This window comes from Hyperolius riggenbachi, chromosome 3 (assembly GCF_040937935.1).
Source record: "Hyperolius riggenbachi isolate aHypRig1 chromosome 3, aHypRig1.pri, whole genome shotgun sequence".
NCBI classification, from domain to species: Eukaryota; Metazoa; Chordata; class Amphibia; order Anura; family Hyperoliidae; genus Hyperolius; species Hyperolius riggenbachi.
This window is the reverse complement of record NC_090648.1, coordinates 515,546,683-515,572,803: the sequence shown is the minus strand read 5'-3', so window position 1 is coordinate 515,572,803 and position 26,121 is coordinate 515,546,683. Positions and strand designations below refer to the sequence as shown.

The window sequence follows — 26,121 nt, the reverse complement described above, 5'->3', positions numbered from 1 at the left end:
CTCCTGCGGGTGGGTGAGCTCCAGGTTAGTGCGCTGGTGCTGGCAGTCTGCACCTGCAGGTGGGTGAGCTCCAGGTTAGTGCGCAGGTGCTGGCAGTCTGCTCCTGTGGGTGGGTGAGCTCCAGGTTAGTGCGCAGGTGCTGGCAGTCTGCTCCTGCAAGTGGGTGAGCTCCAGGTTAGTGTGCAGGTGCTGGCAGTCTGCACCTGCGGGTGGGTGAGCTCCAGGTTAGTGCGCAGGTGTTGGCAGTCTGCTCCTGTGGGTGGGTGAGCTCCAGGTTAGTGCGCAGGTGCTGGCAGTCTGCACCTGCGGGCGGGTGAGCTCCAGGTTAGTGCGCAGGTGTTGGCAGTCTGCTCCTGTGGGTGGGTGAGCTCCAGGTTAGTGCGCAGGTGCTGGCAGTCTGCACCTGCGGGCGGGTGAGCTCCAGGTTAGTGCGCAGGTGCTGGCAGTCTGCTCCTGTGGGTGGGTGAGCTCCAGGTTAGTGCGCAGGTGCTGGCAGTCTGCTCCTGCGGGTGGGTGAGCTCCAGGTTAGTGCGCAGGTGCTGGCAGTCTGCTCCTGCGGGTGGGTGAGCTCCAGGTTAGTGCGCAGGTGCTGGCAGTCTGCTCCTGCGGGTGGGTGAGCTCCAGGTTAGTGCGCTGGTGCTGGCAGTCTGCACCTGCAGGTGGGTGAGCTCCAGGTTAGTGCGCAGGTGCTGGCAGTCTGCTCCTGTGGGTGGGTGAGCTCCAGGTTAGTGCGCAGGTGCTGGCAGTCTGCTCCTGCAAGTGGGTGAGCTCCAGGTTAGTGTGCAGGTGCTGGCAGTCTGCACCTGCGGGTGGGTGAGCTCCAGGTTAGTGCGCAGGTGCTGGCAGTCTGCTCCTGTGGGTGGGTGAGCTCCAGGTTAGTGCGCAGGTGCTGGCAGTCTGCTCCTGTGGGTGGGTGAGCTCCAGGTTAGTGCGCAGGTGCGGGCAGTCTGCTCCTGTGGGTGGGTGAGCTCCAGGTTAGTGCGCAGGTGCTGGCAGTCTGCTCCTGTGGGTGGGTGAGCTCCAGGTTAGTGCGCAGGTGCGGGCAGTCTGCTCCTGTGGGTGGGTGAGCTCCAGGTTAGTGCGCAGGTGCTGGCAGTCTGCTCCTGCGGGCGGGTGAGCTCCAGGTTAGTGCGCAGGTGTTGGCAGTCTGCTCCTGTGGGTGGGTGAGCTCCAGGTTAGTGCGCAGGTGCTGGCAGTCTGCACCTGCGGGCGGGTGAGCTCCAGGTTAGTGCGCAGGTGCTGGCAGTCTGCTCCTGTGGGTGGGTGAGCTCCAGGTTAGTGCGCAGGTGCTGGCAGTCTGCTCCTGCGGGTGGGTGAGCTCCAGGTTAGTGCGCAGGTGCTGGCAGTCTGCTCCTGCGGGTGGGTGAGCTCCAGGTTAGTGCGCAGGTGCTGGCAGTCTGCTCCTGCGGGTGGGTGAGCTCCAGGTTAGTGCGCTGGTGCTGGCAGTCTGCACCTGCAGGTGGGTGAGCTCCAGGTTAGTGCGCAGGTGCTGGCAGTCTGCTCCTGTGGGTGGGTGAGCTCCAGGTTAGTGCGCAGGTGCTGGCAGTCTGCTCCTGCAAGTGGGTGAGCTCCAGGTTAGTGTGCAGGTGCTGGCAGTCTGCACCTGCGGGTGGGTGAGCTCCAGGTTAGTGCGCAGGTGCTGGCAGTCTGCACCTGCGGGTGGGTGAGCTCCAGGTTAGTGCGCAGGTGCTGGCAGTCTGCTCCTGCGGGTGGGTGAGCTCCAGGTTAGTGTGCAGGTGCTGGCAGTCTGCACCTGCGGGTGGGTGAGCTCCAGGTTAGTGCGCAGGTGCTGGCAGTCTGCACCTGCGGGCGGGTGAGCTCCAGGTTAGTGCGCAGGTGCTGGCAGTCTGCTCCTGCGGGTGGGTGAGCTCCAGGTTAGTGCGCAGGTGCTGGCAGTCTGCACCTGCGGGCGGGTGAGCTCCAGGTTAGTGCGCAGGTGCTGGCAGTCTGCTCCTGCGGGTGGGTGAGCTCCAGGTTAGTGCGCAGGTGCTGGCAGTCTGCTCCTGCGGGTGGGTGAGCTCCAGGTTAGTGCGCTGGTGCTGGCAGTCTGCACCTGCAGGTGGGTGAGCTCCAGGTTAGTGCGCAGGTGCTGGCAGTCTGCTCCTGTGGGTGGGTGAGCTCCAGGTTAGTGCGCAGGTGCTGGCAGTCTGCTCCTGCAAGTGGGTGAGCTCCAGGTTAGTGTGCAGGTGCTGGCAGTCTGCACCTGCGGGTGGGTGAGCTCCAGGTTAGTGCGCAGGTGCTGGCAGTCTGCACCTGCGGGTGGGTGAGCTCCAGGTTAGTGCGCAGGTGCTGGCAGTCTGCTCCTGCGGGTGGGTGAGCTCCAGGTTAGTGCGCAGGTGCTGGCAGTCTGCTCCTGCGGGTGGGTGAGCTCCAGGTTAGTGCGCTGGTGCTGGCAGTCTGCACCTGCAGGTGGGTGAGCTCCAGGTTAGTGCGCAGGTGCTAGCAGTCTGTGCCTGCGGGCGGGTGAGCTCCAGGTTAGTGCGCAGGAGCTGGCAGTCTGCTCCTGCGGGTGGGTGAGCTCCAGGTTAGTGCGTAGGTGCTGGCAGTCTGCACCTGCGGGTGGGTGAGCTCCAGGTTAGTGCGCAGGTGCTGGCAGTCTGCACCTGCAGGCGGGTGAGCTCCAGGTTAGTGCGCAGGTGCTGGCAGTCTGCTCCTGCAGGTGGGTGAGCTCCAGGTTAGTGCACAGGTGCTGGCAGTCTGCACCTGCAGGTGGGTGAGCTCCAGGTTAGTGCGCAGGTGCTGGCAGTCTGTGCCTGCAGGCGGGTGAGATCCAGGTTAGTGCGTAGGTGCTGGCAGTCTGCACCTGCAGGCGGGTAAGCTCCAGGTTAGTGCACAGGTGCAGGCAGTCTGCGCCTGCAGGCGGGTGAGCTCCAGGTTAGTGCGCAGGTGCTGGCAGTCTGCTCCTGCAGGCGGGTGAGCTCCAGGTTAGTGCGCAGGTGCTGGCAGTCTGCTCCTGCAAGAGGGGGGGCTCCAGGTTAGTGCGCAGGTGCTGGCAGTCTGCTCCTGCAGGCGGGTGATCTCCAGGTTAGTGCGCAGGTGCTGGCAGTCTGCTCCTGCAAGAGGGGGGGCTCCAGGTTAGTGCGCAGGTGCGGGCAGTCTGCTCCTGCGGGTGGGTGAGCTCCAGGTTAGTGCGCAGGTGCTGGCAGTCTGCGGGTGGGTGAGCTCCAGGTTAGTGCGCAGGTGCTAGCAGTCTGCACCTGCGGGTGGGTGAGCTCCAGGTTAGTGCGCAGGTGCGGGCAGTCTGCGCCTGCAGGCGGGTGAGCTCTGTATTAGTGCGCAGGTGCGGGCAGTCTGCGCCTGCAGGTGGGTGAGCTCCAGGTTAGTGCGCAGGTGCTGGCAGTCTGCACCTGCGGGTGGGTGAGTTCCATCGACAAGCCCTTGTTGACAGACTTGCAGGGGTCTCTTCGCTGAAATGGCGAGGAAGAGGAGGATGGGGGGGTGCATTATCCAGAGGCTCCCCTGGAACCTTAAATGTGTAACATAGATAAGGTGAAAACAAAGGAAAGCAGACCTGTTTTCGCGTTGCTTTGTGCTAATAAACTTCTTGAACAATACTGTAAGTGTTGTCATCTATGAAGTTAGCTAACTCGATTTTAATTGTCTTATATTTTGGGCGCCCCTCCGCCGGGTGTTCCTCCTATCCCCCTCTGCGAGGGGTGACTCCCCTGGGCTCTGAGGCTTTTTCAGAGAGCAACCAATGTGCAAATCTTCCGCACCCGATTGGGGACAGTTATCCCCTACAGGCGTTGATTGGATGGTTGCCCTTTGCTGCAACCCACCTTTGTGAGTACCACAGTCTCCGCTGCACAATCTCTTGGGACTTTAATCATACATACTGCACTATCCGGGCGCCCGGTGTCTCTGCGTTCTCTTTTTTTTTGCAAAGTTTACTCCTTCCACCCTATTATTTGTCTACAGTGTTTAGTCAATGAGAAGCAAATTATTCCGAGTTGATGCAGAATTAGGGCCAATCGAATCCTGTCATGGTGGTATTCAATCTTCCAGAAAGGTAAAAACAACCTCTGCCACCGATTGCCCAAATATTAACAAAATCAAACATCCAGCCTCACCTGCATGTTGGCCGGAGAGAAGGCCAGATTCTTGAGAGGTGCAAGAAGGTGCCTCTTTGTTGAAAGCAGGACGGCAGCCAGATGTACGGCCAGTCCTAAGATGGTGGCGTAGGAACCTCTCATGCCAGGGACAGCTTGGAGAATGGGACGGTCGTTCTTCAGTAGCGATTCCAGAAAACGCTTCAGGGATCTTTTCTTAAAAACGTTGACATTCTTTATGAAGGTCTTCACAGACTCCTGTTCCTAAATTGGACATTAATGAAGATTTTGTATAGGTAAGGGTTAATGAATAACCGGTGGTCAAATTTAACCTCAAGCACGTCCTACATGAAATGCTCGTTACTTACAGGCGGAGTTCTCTGTTGAGCCGTGTTCTGGGTTGCGTAGCACATGGTTATTTCACGGAAAACAGCGAGGAGAAAGTGGACGGCCAGTTCCTCATCCTTGCTTTGAGATTCCTTAAAAAGCAAGTATGGATTCTGTAATTGTTGCCAGTAAAACATTAATAGGCGTTAGGCTCTAGTATACTGAAACTACAAACATTCATAGACAATCACATAAAGGATTTAGACTTCCCTCTGGCTTCTTCCAGCCCTCTGTAGTGTAGTCCATCAGCTCCTCTTTGTCCGTCTGGTCCCCTCTTTTCTCTCGCAGTCTGCCACTGAACCAGTTGGGGACTATGCACACTCTTCACCCCCCCCCCCCATTTGTGCTTCCATGGCCTGGCCAGGAGTGTTCTGCATATGGGCAGTTTGCTAAGACATGACAATGGCTGGGAGCGGGATTGGGGGTGCGCACAAGATGGGACCAACCTGGCTGGATCACTGATTCCACTGCTGCTCTACTGAGGGGACCAGACCGGAATGGAGGGAGCTAACGGACTACGAGGGACTGGAGGAAGCCCCAGGTGAGTGTTAATCCTTGTGATATGTCTGTCTCCCGTTTACTTTAACCACTTCAGCCTACAGTGTCGAAAATCGTATGCATCCGAGCAACGTTCACCTCCCATTCATTCGCCAATAACTTTATTGCTACTTATCACAATTAATTGATCTATGTCTTGTTTTTTCCGCCACTAATTAGGCTTTCTTTGGGTGGTACATTTTGCTAAGAATTATTTTTTTCTAAATCCATTTTAACAGGAAGATTAAGAAAGAAATGGAAAAAAAATCATTATTTCTCAGGTTTTGGCCATCATAGTTTAAAATTAATACAAGCTACCGTAATTAAAAGACAAGTATTTTATTTGCCCATTTGCCCATTTAAATGATGTCCCTATCACAATGTATGGACAGTATTTTATTTAGAAATAAAGGTGCATTTTTTTCAATTTGCGTCCATCACTATTTACAAGCTTATAATATTAAACATTTTTTATTAAGATGCTCTCTTGACATGTATATTTAAAAAGTTCAGACCCTTAGGTAACTATTTATGTAGGGTTTTTTTAATTGTCATTTTTTATATTTATTTTTTAATTAAAAAATGTATTTGGGTGATTTTAGTTTGGGAGGTAAACAGCTAATTTTAGATGTAATATCATGTAATTATTTATTTAAAAAATGTATGTGGGTGCAGTTTACTATTCGGCCACAGTCAAAAAAGTCCTGGAAGCGTACGATCACGCTTCCAGGAATTACATAGAGGATGGGGAAACTTTTTTTTTGCAGAAATACCGCAGTCTCTGATTAGAGAGCGTTGTGTTTTCTGCGGGGGACTTAGATCGGTGAATGGGATTGGTGAATGGGAATTGTATTCCCATTTACTGATCGGGGGGGGGGGGGGGGGGGGTAACGGCAGGCAGCGGGAGCACGCGTGGGCACGCGCCTCACTCTGCGGCAGCAGCACAGTCTATCTGGGTGGATATATCCGTCTAGATAGACTTAAGTGGTTAAAGGCCTTCTTCAGCCTCTCATTTTTTAATGCATATGACAGTAAAACTAGATTACTGTCACAAGGTTTTGTGTTTTGCACTTCTGTAACTCCTCCGGCAGTTCCACTTCCTCTTGAGACGGAAATGCAATCTTATTGGACAAACAGCTGCCCTTCTCTTGTTTTCCTTCCATGGCCCACATGCAATTAACTTTCTATTTAAAGTAACTTTTCAGCACTTTGCAACTGAAAAAGTACCAAAAAGTTGTTGAAAAAGTACTATCAAAATTATTTTGAGTATTTTCTTTCTTGCTGGTGGCTTAAACTGTACAGTATTTTAATGACAATTTTGAAAATATCACCTAAGAGGAAACTTAAGAGATACAGTTAATTGCATATGGGCCCTTATCCCCAAATTACTCATCTGAGATAGTCCGGAAGAAACTGGGAGGAGTCACCAGCCAGTCTTTCCCTGCACATAGCTGGCCCCGCCCACTTATTTCCCCATTAACCGTTTGTGGCAAGCACTGCAGCACTACTACTGAGCTGAGCCTTATTATAACCTTAAGATGGTGGCATAGGTGTCTCTCAGACACAGAATACCACAGGGACCAAAAAACAGGTTTACTATAAAAGGAGGTCTGTTATATCCAAGTTTACTATACCAGGCGTTACTCCCCTATACTTATAGTAAAACTTTGGCCAAGCCCCATTATATCAGAGTTCACTATAGCAAGATTATACTATATTGGCCTTTTCTATTTCTTGCTCTCAGAAGTGATCCTCTGCTGTGTAAGAGTTTTTACAGAGAGAAAAATGGACCCCAGGCTAGTTGTATGTAGGATTGGGACTGTACATACACATTTATCTCATCATGTTACCTGTCGCTTCAGGTGCCCTTTCAGGATGTAAGACGATGTATGAATGAACAGTAATAACACAGACATATGTTTATAAGCGGGATACCTCCATAGCAGTCACAATCCTTTCTTCTTTGCACTCAATCATAGCTCTCCCAATACCATCTCTCAGGACTTTATAGCCGTCTCCACACACCAGGAACTGGTCGATGCGATTTGTCTCGCCGTCCTGCAATACCGAACATGACATCGGTGTAAATCACATCCTGCTTCATAAATACACAGATTATTCCAGCCTGGGTGAGCAGAGGTAGTGGGTGATCCTGCCCGAGACTCCCAAAATCTAGATGGTTGTCCCTCAGTGATGTCCCTCAAGTAGATGACTGTCGTTAGTTAAAGGATAACTGTAATGAGCGCTATGTGGAGGCTGCCATTTTTATTTACTTTCAAGCAATACCAGTGACCTGGCTATCCTGCTGTTCCTCTGCCTCTAATACTTTCAGCCATAGCCCCTGAACAAGCATGCAGCAGATCAGGTGTATCTGACATAATTGTCAGATCTGACAAGATTAGCTGCATGCTTGTTTCTGGTGGGTGTGTGATTTAGAGACTACTGCAGCCAAATAGACCAGCAGGACTGCCAGGCAACTGGTATTGTTTAACAAGAAATAACCATGGCAGCTTCCGTATTCTTCTCTCTACAGTTGCCCTTTAACTGCTTTCACTGAAATGAGTGTCTAGTTACTACAGAAAACGTCAAAAAGATCCACTTCATGTAAATGATCTTATCAACGAGTCTCAAAGTTCGGAAAACCTGGAATATTATTTACCGCTAGACTGGGAATTCTATATGATGCTTCTTCATTGCTAGAGATATACAGAATATCTGACAAAAAATGCATCTTTGGTCTGGTCATGAACAGGACGTGGACAAGGCTGAGTACACACATAGCAGAAATGCTAGCAGTGCGTAAAAAGCTGTGTTTTGGCCGCTAATGAAAGTCTTTGGGCTGCAGGAAAAACGCATATAAAAACGCATATGCGCTTTGTATGCGTGCGTTTTTTAAAACCCAGATTTTGTTGCATAATATTCATAGACGCATCAAAAACTCACAAAATGAAAGTCAATGGGAACGCAATGGTAAGCGTTTTTCATGCCTTTTTATATGCGTTTTTCCCCCAAATATTTTTTTTCCATGTATTTCCGCTTCCTGTTGTCTTCCTAGCGATTTGCATGAATGTAAATATGAAAACGCATGAAAAACGCATGCAAAACGCATATGCATTTTGTGTATGCAAACTGCAAACGCATTAAAATGCACGCAAAAACACATCTGCGGTAAATAACGCAAACGCACCAAACAATGCAGTAAAAACGCAGCAAAAATGCAGACAACAATAACATAAAACTTGACGCAGCATTTCACGTTATGTTATGTGAGCTCCCAGCCCACAATAAAGAGCACCTCTCCTCCCCCCTGATCCCCGATACTCATGCTCTGCCTCGGCTGGCCCTGATCCCTGATACTCCTGCTCTGCCTCAGCTGGCCCTGATCCCTGATACTCCTGCTCTGCCACAGCTGGCCCTGATCCCCGATACTCATGCTCTGCCTCGGCTGGCCCTGATCCCTGATACTCCTGCTCTGCCTCAGCTGGCCCTGATCCCTGATACTCCTGCTCTGCCACAGCTGGCCCTGATTCCCGATACTCATGCTCTGCCTCAGCTGGCCCTGATCCCTGATACTCCTGCTCTGCCACAGCTGGCCCTGATCCCCGATACTCATGCTCTGCCTCGGCTGGCCCTGATCCCCGATACTCATGCTCTGCCTCAGCTGGCCCTGATCCCCGATACTCATGCTCTGCCTCAGCTGGCCCTGATCCCTGATACTCATCCTCTGCCTCAGCTGGCCCTGATCCCCGATACTCCTGCTCTGCCACAGCTGGCCCTGATCCCCGATACTCATGCTCTGCCTCAGCTGGCCCTGATCCCTGATACTCATGCTCTGCCTCAGCTGGCCCTGATCCCCGATACTCATGCTCTGCCACAGCTGGCCCTGATCCCCGATACTCATGCTCTGCCTCAGCTGGCCCTGATCCCCGATACTCATGCTCTGCCTCAGCTAGCCCTGATCCCCGATACTCATGCTCTGCCTCAGCTGGCCCTGATCCCCGATACTCATCCTCTGCCTCAGCTGGCCCTGATCCCCGATACTCCTGCTCTGCCTCAGCTGGCCCTGATCCCCGATACTCATGCTCTGCCTCGGCTGGCCCTGATCCCCGATACTCATGCTCTGCCTCGGCTGGCCCTGATCCCCGATACTCATGCTCTGCCTCAGCTGGCCCTGATCCCCGATACTCATGCTCTGCCTCAGCTGGTCCTGATCCCCGATACTCATGCTCTGCCTCAGCTGGCCCTGATCCCCGATACTCATGCTCTGCCTCAGCTGGTCCTGATCCCCGATACTCATGCTCTGCCTCAGCTGGCCCTGATCCCCGATACTCCTGCTCTGCCTCAGCTGGTCCTGATCCCCGATACTCATGCTCTGCCTCAGCTGGCCCTGATCCCCGATACTCCTGCTCTGCCTCAGCTGGCCCTGATCCCCGATACTCATGCTCTGCCACGGCTGGCCCTGATCCCCGATACTCATGCTCTGCCACGGCTGGCCCTGATCCCCGATACTCATGCTCTGCCACGGCTGGCCCTGATCCCCGATACTCATGCTCTGCCTCAGCTGGCCCTGATCCCCGATACTCCTGCTCTGCCTCAGCTGGCCCTGATCCCCGATACTCATGCTCTGCCTCAGCTGGCCCTGATCCCCGATACTCATGCTCTGCCTCAGCTGGCCCTGATCCCCGATACTACTGCTCTGCCTCAGCTGGCCCTGATCCCCGATACTCATGCTCTGCCTCAGCTGGCCCTGATCCCCGATACTCCTGCTCTGCCTCAGCTGGTCCTGATCCCCGATACTCATGCTCTGCCTCAGCTGGCCCTGATCCCCGATACTACTGCTCTGCCTCAGCTGGCCCTGATCCCCGATACTCATGCTCTGCCTCAGCTGGCCCTGATCCCCGATACTCATGCTCTGCCTCAGCTGGCCCTGATCCCCGATACTACTGCTCTGCCTCAGCTGGCCCTGATCCCCGATACTCATGCTCTGCCTCAGCTGGCCCTGATCCCCGATACTCATGCTCTGCCTCAGCTGGCCCTGATCCCTGATACTACTGCTCTGCCTCGGCTGGCCCTGATCCCCGATACTCATGCTCTGCCTCAGCTGGCCCTGATCCCCGATACTCATGCTCTGCCTCAGCTGGCCCTGATCCCCGATACTACTGCTCTGCCTCAGCTGGCCCTGATCCCCGATACTCATGCTCTGCCTCAGCTGGCCCTGATCCCCGATACTCATGCTCTGCCTCAGCTGGCCCTGATCCCTGATACTACTGCTCTGCCTCGGCTGGCCCTGATCCCCGATACTCATGCTCTGCCACGGCTGGCCCTGATCCCCGATACTCATGCTCTGCCACGGCTGGCCCTGATCCCTGATACTACTGCTCTGCCTCAGCTGGCCCTGATCCCCGATACTCATGCTCTGCCTCAGCTGGCCCTGATCCCCGATACTCATGCTCTGCCTCAGCTGGCCCTGATCCCCGATACTACTGCTCTGCCTCAGCTGGCCCTGATCCCCGATACTCATGCTCTGCCTCAGCTGGCCCTGATCCCCGATACTCATGCTCTGCCTCAGCTGGCCCTGATCCCTGATACTACTGCTCTGCCTCGGCTGGCCCTGATCCCCGATACTCATGCTCTGCCACGGCTGGCCCTGATCCCCGATACTCATGCTCTGCCTCAGCTGGCCCTGATCCCTGATACTCATGCTCTGCCTCGGCTGGCCCTGATCCCTGATACTCATGCTCTGCCTCGGCTGGCCCTGATCCCCGATACTCATGCTCTGCCTCAGCTGGCCCTGATCCCCGATACTCATGCTCTGCCTCAGCTGGCCCTGATCCCTGATACTCATGCTCTGCCTCAGCTGGCCCTGATCCCCGATACTCATGCTCTGCCACGGCTGGCCCTGATCCCCGATACTCATGCTCTGCCTCGGCTGGCCCTGATCCCTGATACTCATGCTCTGCCTCGGCTGGCCCTGATCCCCGATACTCATGCTCTGCCTCAGCTGGCCCTGATCCCCGATACTCATGCTCTGCCTCAGCTGGCCCTGATCCCTGTTACTCATGCTCTGCCTCAGCTGGCCCTGATCCCCGATACTCATGCTCTGCCTCAGCTGGCCCTGATCCCTGATACTCATGCTCTGCCTCAGCTGGCCCTGATCCCTGATACTCATGCTCTGCCTCAGCTGGCCCTGATCCCTGATACTCATGCTCTGCCACAGCTGGCCCTGATCCCCGATACTCATGCTCTGCCTCAGCTGGCCCTGATCCCCGATACTCATGCTCTGCCTCAGCTGGCCCTGATCCCCGATACTACTGCTCTGCCTCAGCTGGCCCTGATCCCCGATACTCATGCTCTGCCTCAGCTGGCCCTGATCCCCGATACTCATGCTCTGCCTCAGCTGGCCCTGATCCCTGATACTACTGCTCTGCCTCGGCTGGCCCTGATCCCCGATACTCATGCTCTGCCTCAGCTGGCCCTGATCCCCGATACTCATGCTCTGCCTCAGCTGGCCCTGATCCCCGATACTACTGCTCTGCCTCAGCTGGCCCTGATCCCCGATACTCATGCTCTGCCTCAGCTGGCCCTGATCCCCGATACTCATGCTCTGCCTCAGCTGGCCCTGATCCCTGATACTACTGCTCTGCCTCGGCTGGCCCTGATCCCCGATACTCATGCTCTGCCACGGCTGGCCCTGATCCCCGATACTCATGCTCTGCCACGGCTGGCCCTGATCCCTGATACTACTGCTCTGCCTCAGCTGGCCCTGATCCCCGATACTCATGCTCTGCCTCAGCTGGCCCTGATCCCCGATACTCATGCTCTGCCTCAGCTGGCCCTGATCCCCGATACTACTGCTCTGCCTCAGCTGGCCCTGATCCCCGATACTCATGCTCTGCCTCAGCTGGCCCTGATCCCCGATACTCATGCTCTGCCTCAGCTGGCCCTGATCCCTGATACTACTGCTCTGCCTCGGCTGGCCCTGATCCCCGATACTCATGCTCTGCCACGGCTGGCCCTGATCCCCGATACTCATGCTCTGCCTCAGCTGGCCCTGATCCCTGATACTCATGCTCTGCCTCGGCTGGCCCTGATCCCTGATACTCATGCTCTGCCTCGGCTGGCCCTGATCCCCGATACTCATGCTCTGCCTCAGCTGGCCCTGATCCCCGATACTCATGCTCTGCCTCAGCTGGCCCTGATCCCTGATACTCATGCTCTGCCTCAGCTGGCCCTGATCCCCGATACTCATGCTCTGCCACGGCTGGCCCTGATCCCCGATACTCATGCTCTGCCTCGGCTGGCCCTGATCCCTGATACTCATGCTCTGCCTCGGCTGGCCCTGATCCCCGATACTCATGCTCTGCCTCAGCTGGCCCTGATCCCCGATACTCATGCTCTGCCTCAGCTGGCCCTGATCCCTGTTACTCATGCTCTGCCTCAGCTGGCCCTGATCCCCGATACTCATGCTCTGCCTCAGCTGGCCCTGATCCCTGATACTCATGCTCTGCCTCAGCTGGCCCTGATCCCTGATACTCATGCTCTGCCTCAGCTGGCCCTGATCCCTGATACTCATGCTCTGCCACAGCTGGCCCTGATCCCCGATACTCATGCTCTGCCACAGCTGGCCCTGATCCCCGATACTCATGCTCTGCCTCAGCTGGCCCTGATCCCTGATACTCCTGCTCTGCCTCAGCTGGCCCTGATCCCCGATACTCATGCTCTGCCTCAGCTGGCCCTGATCCCCGATACTCATGCTCTGCCTCAGCTGGCCCTGATCCCCGATACTCCTGCTCTGCCTCAGCTGGCCCTGATCCCCGATACTCATGCTCTGCCTCAGCTGGCCCTGATCCCCGATACTCCTGCTCTGCCTCAGCTGGCCCTGATCCCCGATACTCATGCTCTGCCTCAGCTGGCCCTGATCCCTGATACTCATGCTCTGCCTCAGCTGGCCCTGATCCCCGATACTCATGCTCTGCCTCGGCTGGCCCTGATCCCCGATACTCATGCTCTGCCTCGGCTGGCCCTGATCCCCGATACTCCTGCTCTGCCTCAGCTGGCCCTGATCCCCGATACATGCTCTGCCTCAGCTGGCCCTGATCCCCGATACTCCTGCTCTGCCTCAGCTGGCCCTGATCCCCGATACTCATGCTCTGCCTCAGCTGGCCCTGATCCCCGATACTCCTGCTCTGCCTCAGCTGGCCCTGATCCCCGATACTCATGCTCTGCCTCAGCTGGCCCTGATCCCCGATACTCATGCTCTGCCACAGCTGGCCCTGATCCCCGATACTCATGCTCTGCCTCAGCTGGCCCTGATCCCTGATACTCCTGCTCTGCCTCAGCTGGCCCTGATCCCCGATACTCATGCTCTGCCTCAGCTGGCCCTGATCCCCGATACTCATGCTCTGCCTCAGCTGGCCCTGATCCCCGATACTCATGCTCTGCCTCAGCTGGCCCTGATCCCCGATACTCCTGCTCTGCCTCAGCTGGCCCTGATCCCCGATACTCATGCTCTGCCTCAGCTGGCCCTGATCCCCGATACTCCTGCTCTGCCTCAGCTGGCCCTGATCCCCGATACTCATGCTCTGCCTCGGCTGGCCCTGATCCCCGATACTCATGCTCTGCCTCAGCTGGCCCTGATCCCTGATATTCCTGCTCTGCCTCAGCTGGCCCTGATCCCCGATACTCATGCTCTGCCTCAGCTGGCCCTGATCCCTGATATTCCTGCTCTGCCTCAGCTGGCCCTGATCCCCGATACTCATGCTCTGCCTCAGCTGGCCCTGATCCCCGATACTCATGCTCTGCCTCGGCTGGCCCTGATCCCCGATACTCATGCTCTGCCTCAGCTGGCCCTGATCCCTGATATTCCTGCTCTGCCTCGGCTGGCCCTGATCCCCGATACTCATGCTCTGCCTCAGCTGGCCCTGATCCCCGATACTCATGCTCTGCCTCAGCTGGCCCTGATCCCCGATACTCATGCTCTGCCTCAGCTGGACCTGATCCCCGATACTCATGCTCTGCCTCGGCTGGCCCTGATCCCCGATACTCATGCTCTGCCACGGCTGGCCCTGATCCCCGATACTCCTGCTCTGCCTCAGCTGGCCCTGATCCCCGATACTCATGCTCTGCCTCGGCTGGCCCTGATCCCCGATACTCCTGCTCTGCCTCGGCTGGCCCTGATCCCCGATACTCATGCTCTGCCTCGGCTGGCCCTGATCCCCGATACTCCTGCTCTGCCTCGGCTGGCCCTGATCCCCGATACTCATGCTCTGCCTCAGCTGGCCCTGATCCCCGATACTCCTGCTCTGCCTCAGCTGGCCCTGATCCCCGATACTCCTGCTCTGCCTCAGCTGGCCCTGATCCCCGATACATGCTCTGCCTCAGCTGGCCCTGATCCCTGATACTCATGCTCTGCCTCAGCTGGCCCTGATCCCCGATACTCATGCTCTGCCTCAGCTGGCCCTGATCCCTGATATTCCTGCTCTGCCTCAGCTGGCCCTGATCCCCGATACTCATGCTCTGCCTCAGCTGGCCCTGATCCCTGATACTCATGCTCTGCCTCAGCTGGCCCTGATCCCCGATACTCATGCTCTGCCTCAGCTGGTCCTGATCCCCGATACTCATGCTCTGCCTCGGCTGGCCCTGATCCCTGATACTCATGCTATGCCTCAGCTGGCCCTGATCCCCGATACTCATGCTCTGCCTCAGCTGGCCCTGATCCCTGATACTCCTGCTCTGCCTCAGCTGGCCCTGATCCCCGATACTCATGCTCTGCCTCAGCTGGCCCTGATCCCCGATACTCATGCTCTGCCTCAGCTGGCCCTGATCCCCGATACTCATGCTCTGCCTCAGCTGGCCCTGATCCCCGATACTCCTGCTCTGCCTCAGCTGGCCCTGATCCCCGATACTCATGCTCTGCCTCAGCTGGCCCTGATCCCCGATACTCCTGCTCTGCCTCAGCTGGCCCTGATCCCCGATACTCATGCTCTGCCTCAGCTGGCCCTGATCCCTGATACTCATGCTCTGCCTCAGCTGGCCCTGATCCCCGATACTCATGCTCTGCCTCGGCTGGCCCTGATCCCCGATACTCATGCTCTGCCTCGGCTGGCCCTGATCCCCGATACTCCTGCTCTGCCTCAGCTGGCCCTGATCCCCGATACATGCTCTGCCTCAGCTGGCCCTGATCCCCGATACTCCTGCTCTGCCTCAGCTGGCCCTGATCCCCGATACTCATGCTCTGCCTCAGCTGGCCCTGATCCCCGATACTCCTGCTCTGCCTCAGCTGGCCCTGATCCCCGATACTCATGCTCTGCCTCAGCTGGCCCTGATCCCCGATACTCATGCTCTGCCACAGCTGGCCCTGATCCCCGATACTCATGCTCTGCCTCAGCTGGCCCTGATCCCTGATACTCCTGCTCTGCCTCAGCTGGCCCTGATCCCCGATACTCATGCTCTGCCTCAGCTGGCCCTGATCCCCGATACTCATGCTCTGCCTCAGCTGGCCCTGATCCCCGATACTCATGCTCTGCCTCAGCTGGCCCTGATCCCCGATACTCCTGCTCTGCCTCAGCTGGCCCTGATCCCCGATACTCATGCTCTGCCTCAGCTGGCCCTGATCCCCGATACTCCTGCTCTGCCTCAGCTGGCCCTGATCCCCGATACTCATGCTCTGCCTCGGCTGGCCCTGATCCCCGATACTCATGCTCTGCCTCAGCTGGCCCTGATCCCTGATATTCCTGCTCTGCCTCAGCTGGCCCTGATCCCCGATACTCATGCTCTGCCTCAGCTGGCCCTGATCCCTGATATTCCTGCTCTGCCTCAGCTGGCCCTGATCCCCGATACTCATGCTCTGCCTCAGCTGGCCCTGATCCCCGATACTCATGCTCTGCCTCGGCTGGCCCTGATCCCCGATACTCATGCTCTGCCTCAGCTGGCCCTGATCCCTGATATTCCTGCTCTGCCTCGGCTGGCCCTGATCCCCGATACTCATGCTCTGCCTCAGCTGGCCCTGATCCCCGATACTCATGCTCTGCCTCAGCTGGCCCTGATCCCCGATACTCATGCTCTGCCTCAGCTGGACCTGATCCCCGATACTCATGCTCTGCCTCGGCTGGCCCTGATCCCCGATACTCATGCTCTGCCACGGCTGGCCCTGATCCCCGATACTCCTGCTCTGCCTCAGCTGGCCCTGATCCCCGATACTCATGCTCTGCCTCGGCTGGCCCTGATCCCCGATACTCCTGCTCTGCCTCGGCTGGCCCTGATCCCCGATACTCATGCTCTGCCTCGGCTGGCCCTGATCCCCGATACTCCTGCTCTGCCTCGGCTGGCCCTGATCCCCGATACTCATGCTCTGCCTCAGCTGGCCCTGATCCCCGATACTCCTGCTCTGCCTCAGCTGGCCCTGATCCCCGATACTCCTGCTCTGCCTCAGCTGGCCCTGATCCCCGATACATGCTCTGCCTCAGCTGGCCCTGATCCCTGATACTCATGCTCTGCCTCAGCTGGCCCTGATCCCCGATACTCATGCTCTGCCTCAGCTGGCCCTGATCCCTGATATTCCTGCTCTGCCTCAGCTGGCCCTGATCCCCGATACTCATGCTCTGCCTCAGCTGGCCCTGATCCCTGATACTCATGCTCTGCCTCAGCTGGCCCTGATCCCCGATACTCATGCTCTGCCTCAGCTGGTCCTGATCCCCGATACTCATGCTCTGCCTCGGCTGGCCCTGATCCCTGATACTCATGCTCTGCCTCAGCTGGCCCTGATCCCCGATATTCTTGCTCTGCCTCAGCTGGCCCTGATCCCCGATACTCATGCTCTGCCTCAGCTGGCCCTGATCCCCGATACTCCTGCTCTGCCTCAGCTGGTCCTGATCCCCGATACTCATGCTCTGCCTCAGCTGGCCCTGATCCCCGATACTCATGCTCTGCCTCAGCTGGCCCTGATCCCCGATACTCCTGCTCTGCCTCAGCTGGCCCTGATCCCCGATACTCATGCTCTGCCTCAGCTGGCCCTGATCCCCGATACTCCTGCTCTGCCTCAGCTGGCCCTGATCCCCGATACATGCTCTGCCTCAGCTGGCCCTGATCCCCGATACTCATGCTCTGCCTCAGCTGGCCCTGATCCCCGATACTCATGCTCTGCCTCGGCTGGCCCTGATCCCTGATACTCATGCTCTGCCTCGGCTGGCCCTGATCCCCGATACATGCTCTGCCTCAGCTGGCCCTGATCCCCGATACTCATGCTCTGCCTCAGCTGGCCCTGATCCCCGATACATGCTCTGCCTCAGCTGGCCCTGATCCCCGATACTCATGCTCTGCCTCAGCTGGCCCTGATCCCCGATACTCATGCTCTGCCTCAGCTGGCCCTGATCCCCGATACTCCTGCTCTGCCTCAGCTGGCCCTGATCCCCGATACTCCTGCTCTGCCTCGGCTGGCCCTGATCCCCGATACTCATGCTCTGCCTCAGCTGGTCCTGATCCCCGATACTCCTGCTCTGCCACGGCTGGCCCTGATCCCCGATACTCATGCTCTGCCTCAGCTGGCCCTGATCCCCGATACTCCTGCTCTGCCTCGGCTGGCCCTGATCCCCGATACTCATGCTCTGCCTCAGCTGGTCCTGATCCCCGATACTCATGCTCTGCCTCAGCTGGCCCTGATCCCCGATACTCATGCTCTGCCACGGCTGGTCCTGATCCCCGATACTCATGCTCTGCCTCAGCAGGCCCTGATCCCCGATACTCATGCTCTGCCTCAGCTGGCCCTGATCCCCGATACTCATGCTCTGCCTCAGCTGGCCCTGATCCCTGATACTCATGCTCTGCCTCAGCTGGCCCTGATCCCTGATATTCCTGCTCTGCCTCAGCTGGCCCTGATCCCCGATACATGCTCTGCCTCAGCTGGCCCTGATCCCCGATACTCATGCTCTGCCACGGCTGGTCCTGATCCCCGATACTCATGCTCTGCCTCAGCTGGCCCTGATCCCCGATACTCATGCTCTGCCTCAGCTGGCCCTGATCCCCGATACTCATGCTCTGCCTCAGCTGGCCCTGATCCCTGATACTCATGCTCTGCCACAGCTGGCCCTGATCCCCGATACTCATGCTCTGCCACAGCTGGCCCTGATCCCCGATACTCATGCTCTGCCTCAGCTGGCCCTGATCCCTGATACTCCTGCTCTGCCTCAGCTGGCCCTGATCCCCGATACTCATGCTCTGCCTCAGCTGGCCCTGATCCCCGATACTCATGCTCTGCCTCAGCTGGCCCTGATCCCCGATACTCATGCTCTGCCTCAGCTGGCCCTGATCCCCGATACTCCTGCTCTGCCTCAGCTGGCCCTGATCCCCGATACTCATGCTCTGCCTCAGCTGGCCCTGATCCCCGATACTCATGCTCTGCCTCGGCTGGCCCTGATCCCCGATACTCATGCTCTGCCTCAGCTGGCCCTGATCCCTGATATTCCTGCTCTGCCTCAGCTGGCCCTGATCCCCGATACTCATGCTCTGCCTCAGCTGGCCCTGATCCCTGATATTCCTGCTCTGCCTCAGCTGGCCCTGATCCCCGATACTCATGCTCTGCCTCAGCTGGCCCTGATCCCCGATACTCATGCTCTGCCTCGGCTGGCCCTGATCTCCGATACTCATGCTCTGCCTCAGCTGGCCCTGATCCCTGATATTCCTGCTCTGCCTCGGCTGGCCCTGATCCCCGATACTCATGCTCTGCCTCAGCTGGCCCTGATCCCCGATACTCATGCTCTGCCTCAGCTGGCCCTGATCCCCGATACTCATGCTCTGCCTCAGCTGGACCTGATCCCCGATACTCATGCTCTGCCTCGGCTGGCCCTGATCCCCGATACTCATGCTCTGCCACGGCTGGCCCTGATCCCCGATACTCCTGCTCTGCCTCAGCTGGCCCTGATCCCCGATACTCATGCTCTGCCTCGGCTGGCCCTGATCCCCGATACTCCTGCTCTGCCTCAGCTGGCCCTGATCCCCGATACTCCTGCTCTGCCTCAGCTGGTCCTGATCCCCGATACTCATGCTCTGCCTCAGCTGGCCCTGATCCCCGATACTCATGCTCTGCCTCAGCTGGCCCTGATCCCCGATACTCCTGCTCTGCCTCAGCTGGCCCTGATCCCCGATACTCATGCTCTGCCTCAGCTGGCCCTGATCCCCGATACTCCTGCTCTGCCTCAGCTGGCCCTGATCCCCGATACATGCTCTGCCTCAGCTGGCCCTGATCCCCGATACTCATGCTCTGCCTCAGCTGGCCCTGATCCCCGATACTCATGCTCTGCCTCGGCTGGCCCTGATCCCTGATACTCATGCTCTGCCTCGGCTGGCCCTGATCCCCGATACATGCTCTGCCTCAGCTGGCCCTGATCCCCGATACTCATGCTCTGCCTCAGCTGGCCCTGATCCCCGATACATGCTCTGCCTCAGCTGGCCCTGATCCCCGATACTCATGCTCTGCCTCAGCTGGCCCTGATCCCCGATACTCCTGCTCTGCCTCAGCTGGCCCTGATCCCCGATACTCCTGCTCTGCCTCGGCTGGCCCTGATCCCCGATACTCATGCTCTGCCTCAGCTGGTCCTGATCCCCGATACTCCTGCTCTGCCACGGCTGGCCCTGATCCCCGATACTCATGCTCTGCCTCAGCTGGCCCTGATCCCCGATACTCATGCTCTGCCTCAGCTGGCCCTGATCCCCGATACTCCTGCTCTGCCTCAGCTGGCCCTGATCCCCGATACTCCTGCTCTGCCACGGCTGGTCCTGATCCCCGATACTCATGCTCTGCCTCAGCTGGCCCTGATCCCCGATACTCATGCTCTGCCTCAGCTGGCCCTGATCCCCGATACTCCTGCTCTGCCTCGGCTGGCCCTGATCCCCGATACTCATGCTCTGCCTCGGCTGGCCCTGATCCCCGATACTCCTGCTCTGCCTAAGCTGGCCCTGATCCCCGATACTCCTGCTCTGCCACGGCTGGTCCTGATCCCCGATACTCATGCTCTGCCTCAGCTGGCCCTGATCCCCGATACTCATGCTCTGCCTCAGCTGGCCCTGATCCCCGATACTCCTGCTCTGCCTCAGCTGGTCCTGATCCCCGATACTCATGCTCTGCCACGGCTGGTCCTGATCCCCGATACTCATGCTCTGCCTCGGCTGGCCCTGATCCCCGATACTCATGCTCTGCCTCAGCTGGCCCTGATCCCCGATACTCATGCTCTGCCTCAGCTGGTCCTGATCCCCGATACTCCTGCTCTGCCTCAGCTGGCCCTGATCCCCGATACTCATGCTCTGCCTCGGCTGGCCCTGATCCCCGATACTCATGCTCTGCCACGGCTGGTCCTGATCCCCGATACTCATGCTCTGCCTCGGCTGGCCCTGATCCCCGATACTCCTGCTCTGCCTCAGCTGGCCCTGATCCCCGATACTCCTGCTCTGCCTCGGCTGGCCCTGATCCCCGATACTCATGCTCTGCCTCGGCTGGCCCTGATCCCCGATACTCCTGCTCTGCCTCAGCTGGCCCTGATCCCCGATACTCCTGCTCTGCCACGGCTGGTCCTGATCCCCGATACTCATGCTCTGCCTCAGCTGGCCCTGATCCCCGATACTCATGCTCTGCCTCAGCTGGCCCTGATCCCCGATACTCCTGCTCTGCCTCAGCTGGTCCTGATCCCCGATACTCATGCTCTGCCACGGCTGGTCCTGATCCCCGATACTCATGCTCTGCCTCGGCTGGCCCTGATCTCCGATACTCATGCTCTGCCTCAGCTGGCCCTGATCCCCGATACTCATGCTCTGCCTCAGCTGGTCCTGATCCCCGATACTCCTGCTCTGCCTCAGCTGGCCCTGATCCCCGATACTCATGCTCTGCCTCGGCTGGCCCTGATCCCCGATACTCATGCTCTGCCACGGCTGGTCCTGATCCCCGATACTCATGCTCTGCCTCGGCTGGCCCTGATCCCCGATACTCATGCTCTGCCTCAGCTGGCCCTGATCCCCGATACTCATGCTCTGCCTCAGCTGGCCCTGGTCCCCGATACTCATGCTCTGCCACGGCTGGTCCTGATCCCCGATACTCATGCTCTGCCACGGCTGGTCCTGATCCCCGATACTCATGCTCTGCCACGGCTGGCCCTGATCCCCGATACTCATGCTCTGCCACGGCTGGCCCTGATCCCCGATACTCATGCTCTGCCTCGGCTGGCCCTGATCCCCGATACTCATGCTCTGCCTCGGCTGGCCCTGATCCCCGATACTCATGCTCTGCCATGGCTGGCCCTGATCCCCGATACTCATGCTCTGCCTCAGCTGGCCCTGATCCCTGATATTCCTGCTCTGCCTCAGCTGGTCCTGATCCCCGATACTCATGCTCTGCCACGGCTGGTCCTGATCCCCGATACTCATGCTCTGCCACGGCTGGTCCTGATCCCCGATACTCATGCTCTGCCTCAGCTGGCCCTGATCCCCGATACTCCTGCTCTGCCTCAGCTGGCCCTCATCCCCGATACTCATGCTCTGCCTCAGCTGGCCCTGATCCCTGATACTCCTGCTCTGCCTCAGCTGGCCCTGATCCCCGATACTCATGCTCTGCCTCAGCTGGCCCTGATCCCTGATACTCCTGCTCTGCCTCAGCTGGCCCTGATCCCCGATACTCATGCTCTGCCTCAGCTGGCCCTGATCCCCGATACTCATGCTCTGCCTCGGCTGGCCCTGATCCCCGATACTCCTGCTCTGCCTCGGCTAGCCCTGATCCCCGATACTTATGGTCTGCCTCAGCTGGACCTGATCCCCGATACATGCTCTGCCTCAGCTGGCCCTGATCCCCGATACTCATGCTCTGCCTCAGCTGGCCCTGATCCCCGATACATGCTCTGCCTCAGCTGGCCCTGATCCCCGATACTCATGCTCTGCCTCAGCTGGCCCTGATCCCCGATACTCCTGCTCTGCCTCAGCTGGCCCTGATCCCCGATACTCCTGCTCTGCCTCAGCTGGCCCTGATCCCCGATACTCATGCTCTGCCTCAGCTGGCCCTGATCCCCGATACTCCTGCTCTGCCTCAGCTGGCCCTGATCCCCGATACTCCTGCTCTGCCTCGGCTGGCCCTGATCCCCGATACTCATGCTCTGCCTCAGCTGGTCCTGATCCCCGATACTCCTGCTCTGCCACGGCTGGCCCTGATCCCCGATACTCATGCTCTGCCTCAGCTGGCCCTGATCCCCGATACTCATGCTCTGCCTCAGCTGGCCCTGATCCCCGATACTCCTGCTCTGCCTCAGCTGGCCCTGATCCCCGATACTCCTGCTCTGCCACGGCTGGTCCTGATCCCCGATACTCATGCTCTGCCTCAGCTGGCCCTGATCCCCGATACTCATGCTCTGCCTCAGCTGGCCCTGATCCCCGATACTCCTGCTCTGCCTCGGCTGGCCCTGATCCCCGATACTCATGCTCTGCCTCGGCTGGCCCTGATCCCCGATACTCCTGCTCTGCCTAAGCTGGCCCTGATCCCCGATACTCCTGCTCTGCCACGGCTGGTCCTGATCCCCGATACTCATGCTCTGCCTCAGCTGGCCCTGATCCCCGATACTCATGCTCTGCCTCAGCTGGCCCTGATCCCCGATACTCCTGCTCTGCCTCAGCTGGTCCTGATCCCCAATACTCATGCTCTGCCACGGCTGGTCCTGATCCCCGATACTCATGCTCTGCCTCGGCTGGCCCTGATCCCCGATACTCATGCTCTGCCTCAGCTGGCCCTGATCCCTGATACTCATGCTCTGCCTCAGCTGGTCCTGATCCCCGATACTCCTGCTCTGCCTCAGCTGGCCCTGATCCCCGATACTCATGCTCTGCCTCGGCTGGCCCTGATCCCCGATACTCATGCTCTGCCACGGCTGGTCCTGATCCCCGATACTCATGCTCTGCCTCGGCTGGCCCTGATCCCCGATACTCCTGCTCTGCCTCAGCTGGCCCTGATCCCCGATACTCCTGCTCTGCCTCGGCTGGCCCTGATCCCCGATACTCATGCTCTGCCTCGGCTGGCCCTGATCCCCGATACTCCTGCTCTGCCTCAGCTGGCCCTGATCCCCGATACTCCTGCTCTGCCACGGCTGGTCCTGATCCCCGATACTCATGCTCTGCCTCAGCTGGCCCTGATCCCCGATACTCATGCTCTGCCTCAGCTGGCCCTGATCCCCGATACTCCTGCTCTGCCTCAGCTGGTCCTGATCCCCGATACTCATGCTCTGCCACGGCTGGTCCTGATCCCCGATACTCATGCTCTGCCTCGGCTGGCCCTGATCCCCGATACTCATGCTCTGCCTCAGCTGGCCCTGATCCCCGATACTCATGCTCTGCCTCAGCTGGTCCTGATCCCCGATACTCCTGCTCTGCCTCAGCTGGCCCTGATCCCCGATACTCATGCTCTGCCTCGGCTGGCCCTGATCCCCGATACTCATGCTCTGCCACGGCTGGTCCTGATCCCCGATACTCATGCTCTGCCTCGGCTGGCCCTGATCCCCGATACTCATGCTCTGCCTCAGCTGGCCCTGATCCCCGATACTCATGCTCTGCCTCAGCTGGCCCTGATCCCCGATACTCATGCTCTGCCACGGCTGGTCCTGATCCCCGATACTCATGCTCTGCCACGGCTGGTCCTGATCCCCGATACTCATGCTCTGCCACTCAGCTGGCCCTGATCCCCGATACTCATTCTCTGCCTCAGCTGGCCCTGATCCCCGATACTCATGCTCTGCCTCAGCTGGCCCTGATCCCCGATACTCATGCTCTGCCTCAGCTGGTCCTGATCCCCGATACTCATGCTCTGCCTCAGCTGGCCCTGATCCCCGATACTCATGCTCTGCCTCAGCTGGCCCTGATCCCCGATACTCATGCTCTGCCTCAGCTGGCCCTGATCCCCGATACTCATGCTCTGCCTCAGCTGGCCCTGATCCCCGATACTCCTGCTCTGCCTCAGCTGGCCCTGATCCCCGATACTCATGCTCTGCCTCGGCTGGCCTTGATCCCCAATACTCATGCTCTGCCTCAGCTGGCCCTGATCCCCGATACTAATGCTCTGCCTCAGCTGGCCCTGATCCCCGATACTCATGCTCTGCCTCAGCTGGCCCTGATCCCTGATACTCATGCTCTGCCTCAGCTGGCCCTGATCCCCGATACTCATGCTCTGCCTCAGCTGGCCCTGATCCCCGATACTCATGCTCTGCCTCAGCTGGCCCTCATCCCTGATACTCATGCTCTGCCTCAGCTGGCCCTGATCCCCGATACTCATGCTCTGCCTCAGCTGGCCCTGATCCCCGATACTCCTGCTCTGCCTCAGCTGGCCCTGATCCCCGATACTCATGCTCTGCCACGGCTGGTCCTGATCCCCGATACTCATGCTCTGCCACAGCTGGTCCTGATCCCCGATACTCATGCTCTGCCTCAGCTGGCCCTGATCCCCGATACTCATGCTCTGCCTCAGCTGGCCCTGATCCCTGATACTCATGCTCTGCCTCAGCTGGCCCTGATCCCCGATACTCATGCTCTGCCTCAGCTAGCCCTGATCCCCGATACTCATGCTCTGCCTCAGCTGGCCCTGATCCCCGATACTCATGCTCTGCCTCAGCTGGCCCTGATCCCCGATACTCATGCTCTGCCTCAGCTGGCCCTGATCCCTGATACTCATGCTCTGCCTCAGCTGGCCCTGATCCCCGATACTCATGCTCTGCCTCAGCTAGCCCTGATCCCCGATACTCATGCTCTGCCTCAGCTAGCCCTGATCCCCGATACTCATGCTCTGCCTCAGCTGGCCCTGATCCCCGATACTCATGCTCTGCCACAGCTGGCCCTGATCCCCGATACTCATGCTCTGCCTCGGCTGGCCCTGATCCCCGATACTCCTGCTCTGCCTCGGCTAGCCCTGATCCCCGATACTCATGCTCTGCCTCGGCTGGCCCTGATCCCCGATACTCCTGCTCTGCCTCGGCTAGCCCTGATCCCTGATACTCATGCTCTGCCACAGCTGGCCCTGATCCCCGATACTCATGCTCTGCCTCAGCTGGCCCTGATCCCCGATACTCATGCTCTGCCTCAGCTGGCCCTGATCCCCGATACTCATGCTCTGCCACGGCTGGTCCTGATCCCCGATACTCATGCTCTGCCTCAGCTGGCCCTGATCCCCGATACTCATGCTCTGCCTCAGCTGGCCCTGATCCCCGATACTCATGCTCTGCCTCAGCTGGCCCTGATCCCCGATACTCATGCTCTGCCACGGCTGGCCCTGATCCCCGATACTCAAGCTCTGCCTCAGCTGGCCCTGATCCCCGATACTCATGCTCTGCCTCAGCTGGCCCTGATCCCCGATACTCATGCTCTGCCTCAGCTGGCCCTGATCCCCGATACTCCTGCTCTGCCTCGGCTGGCCCTGATCCCCGATACTCATGCTCTGCCACGGCTGGCCCTGATCCCCGATACTCATGCTCTGCCTCAGCTGGCCCTGATCCCCGATACTCAGGCTCTGCCTCAGCTGGTCCTGATCCCCGATACTCATGCTCTGCCTCGGCTGGCCCTGATCCCCGATACTCATGCTCTGCCTCAGCTGGCCCTGATCCCCGATACTCATGCTCTGCCTCAGCTGGCCCTGATCCCCGATACTCCTCCTCTGCCTCAGCTGGCCCTGATCCCCGATACTCCTGCTCTGCCTCGGCTGGCCCTGATCCCCGATACTCATGCTCTGCCTCAGCTGGTCCTGATCCCCGATACTCCTGCTCTGCCACGGCTGGCCCTGATCCCCGATACTCATGCTCTGCCTCAGCTGGCCCTGATCCCCGATACTCATGCTCTGCCTCAGCTGGCCCTGATCCCCGATACTCATGCTCTGCCTCAGCTGGCCCTGATCCCCGATACTCATGCTCTGCCTCAGCTGGCCCTGATCCCCGATACTCATGCTCTGCCTCAGCTGGCCCTGATCCCCGATACTCATGCTCTGCCTCAGCTGGCCCTGATCCCCGATACTCATGCTCTGCCTCAGCTGGCCCTGATCCCCGATACTCATGCTCTGCCTCAGCTGGCCCTGATCCCCGATACTCATGCTCTGCCTCAGCTGGCCCTGATCCCCCATATTCCTGCTCTGCCTCAGCTGGCCCTGATCCCC

The 26,121-nt window shown here is 58.5% G+C and overlaps 1 protein-coding gene across 1 annotated transcript in view; it reads right to left on the bottom strand.

Moving 5' to 3' along the window:
• Window positions 1–26,121, bottom strand: part of LOC137564491 (E3 ubiquitin-protein ligase RNF213-like) — a 301,009-nt gene that overhangs the window by 79,553 nt on the left and 195,335 nt on the right. The window contains exons 41-43 of the mRNA XM_068278409.1: window positions 6,909–7,031; window positions 4,418–4,528; window positions 4,071–4,313 (exon numbers count right to left, since the gene is read on the bottom strand). Coding sequence (XP_068134510.1) covers window positions 4,071–4,313; window positions 4,418–4,528; window positions 6,909–7,031 — 477 coding nt within the window. The remainder of the gene's footprint in view (window positions 1–4,070; window positions 4,314–4,417; window positions 4,529–6,908; window positions 7,032–26,121) is intronic.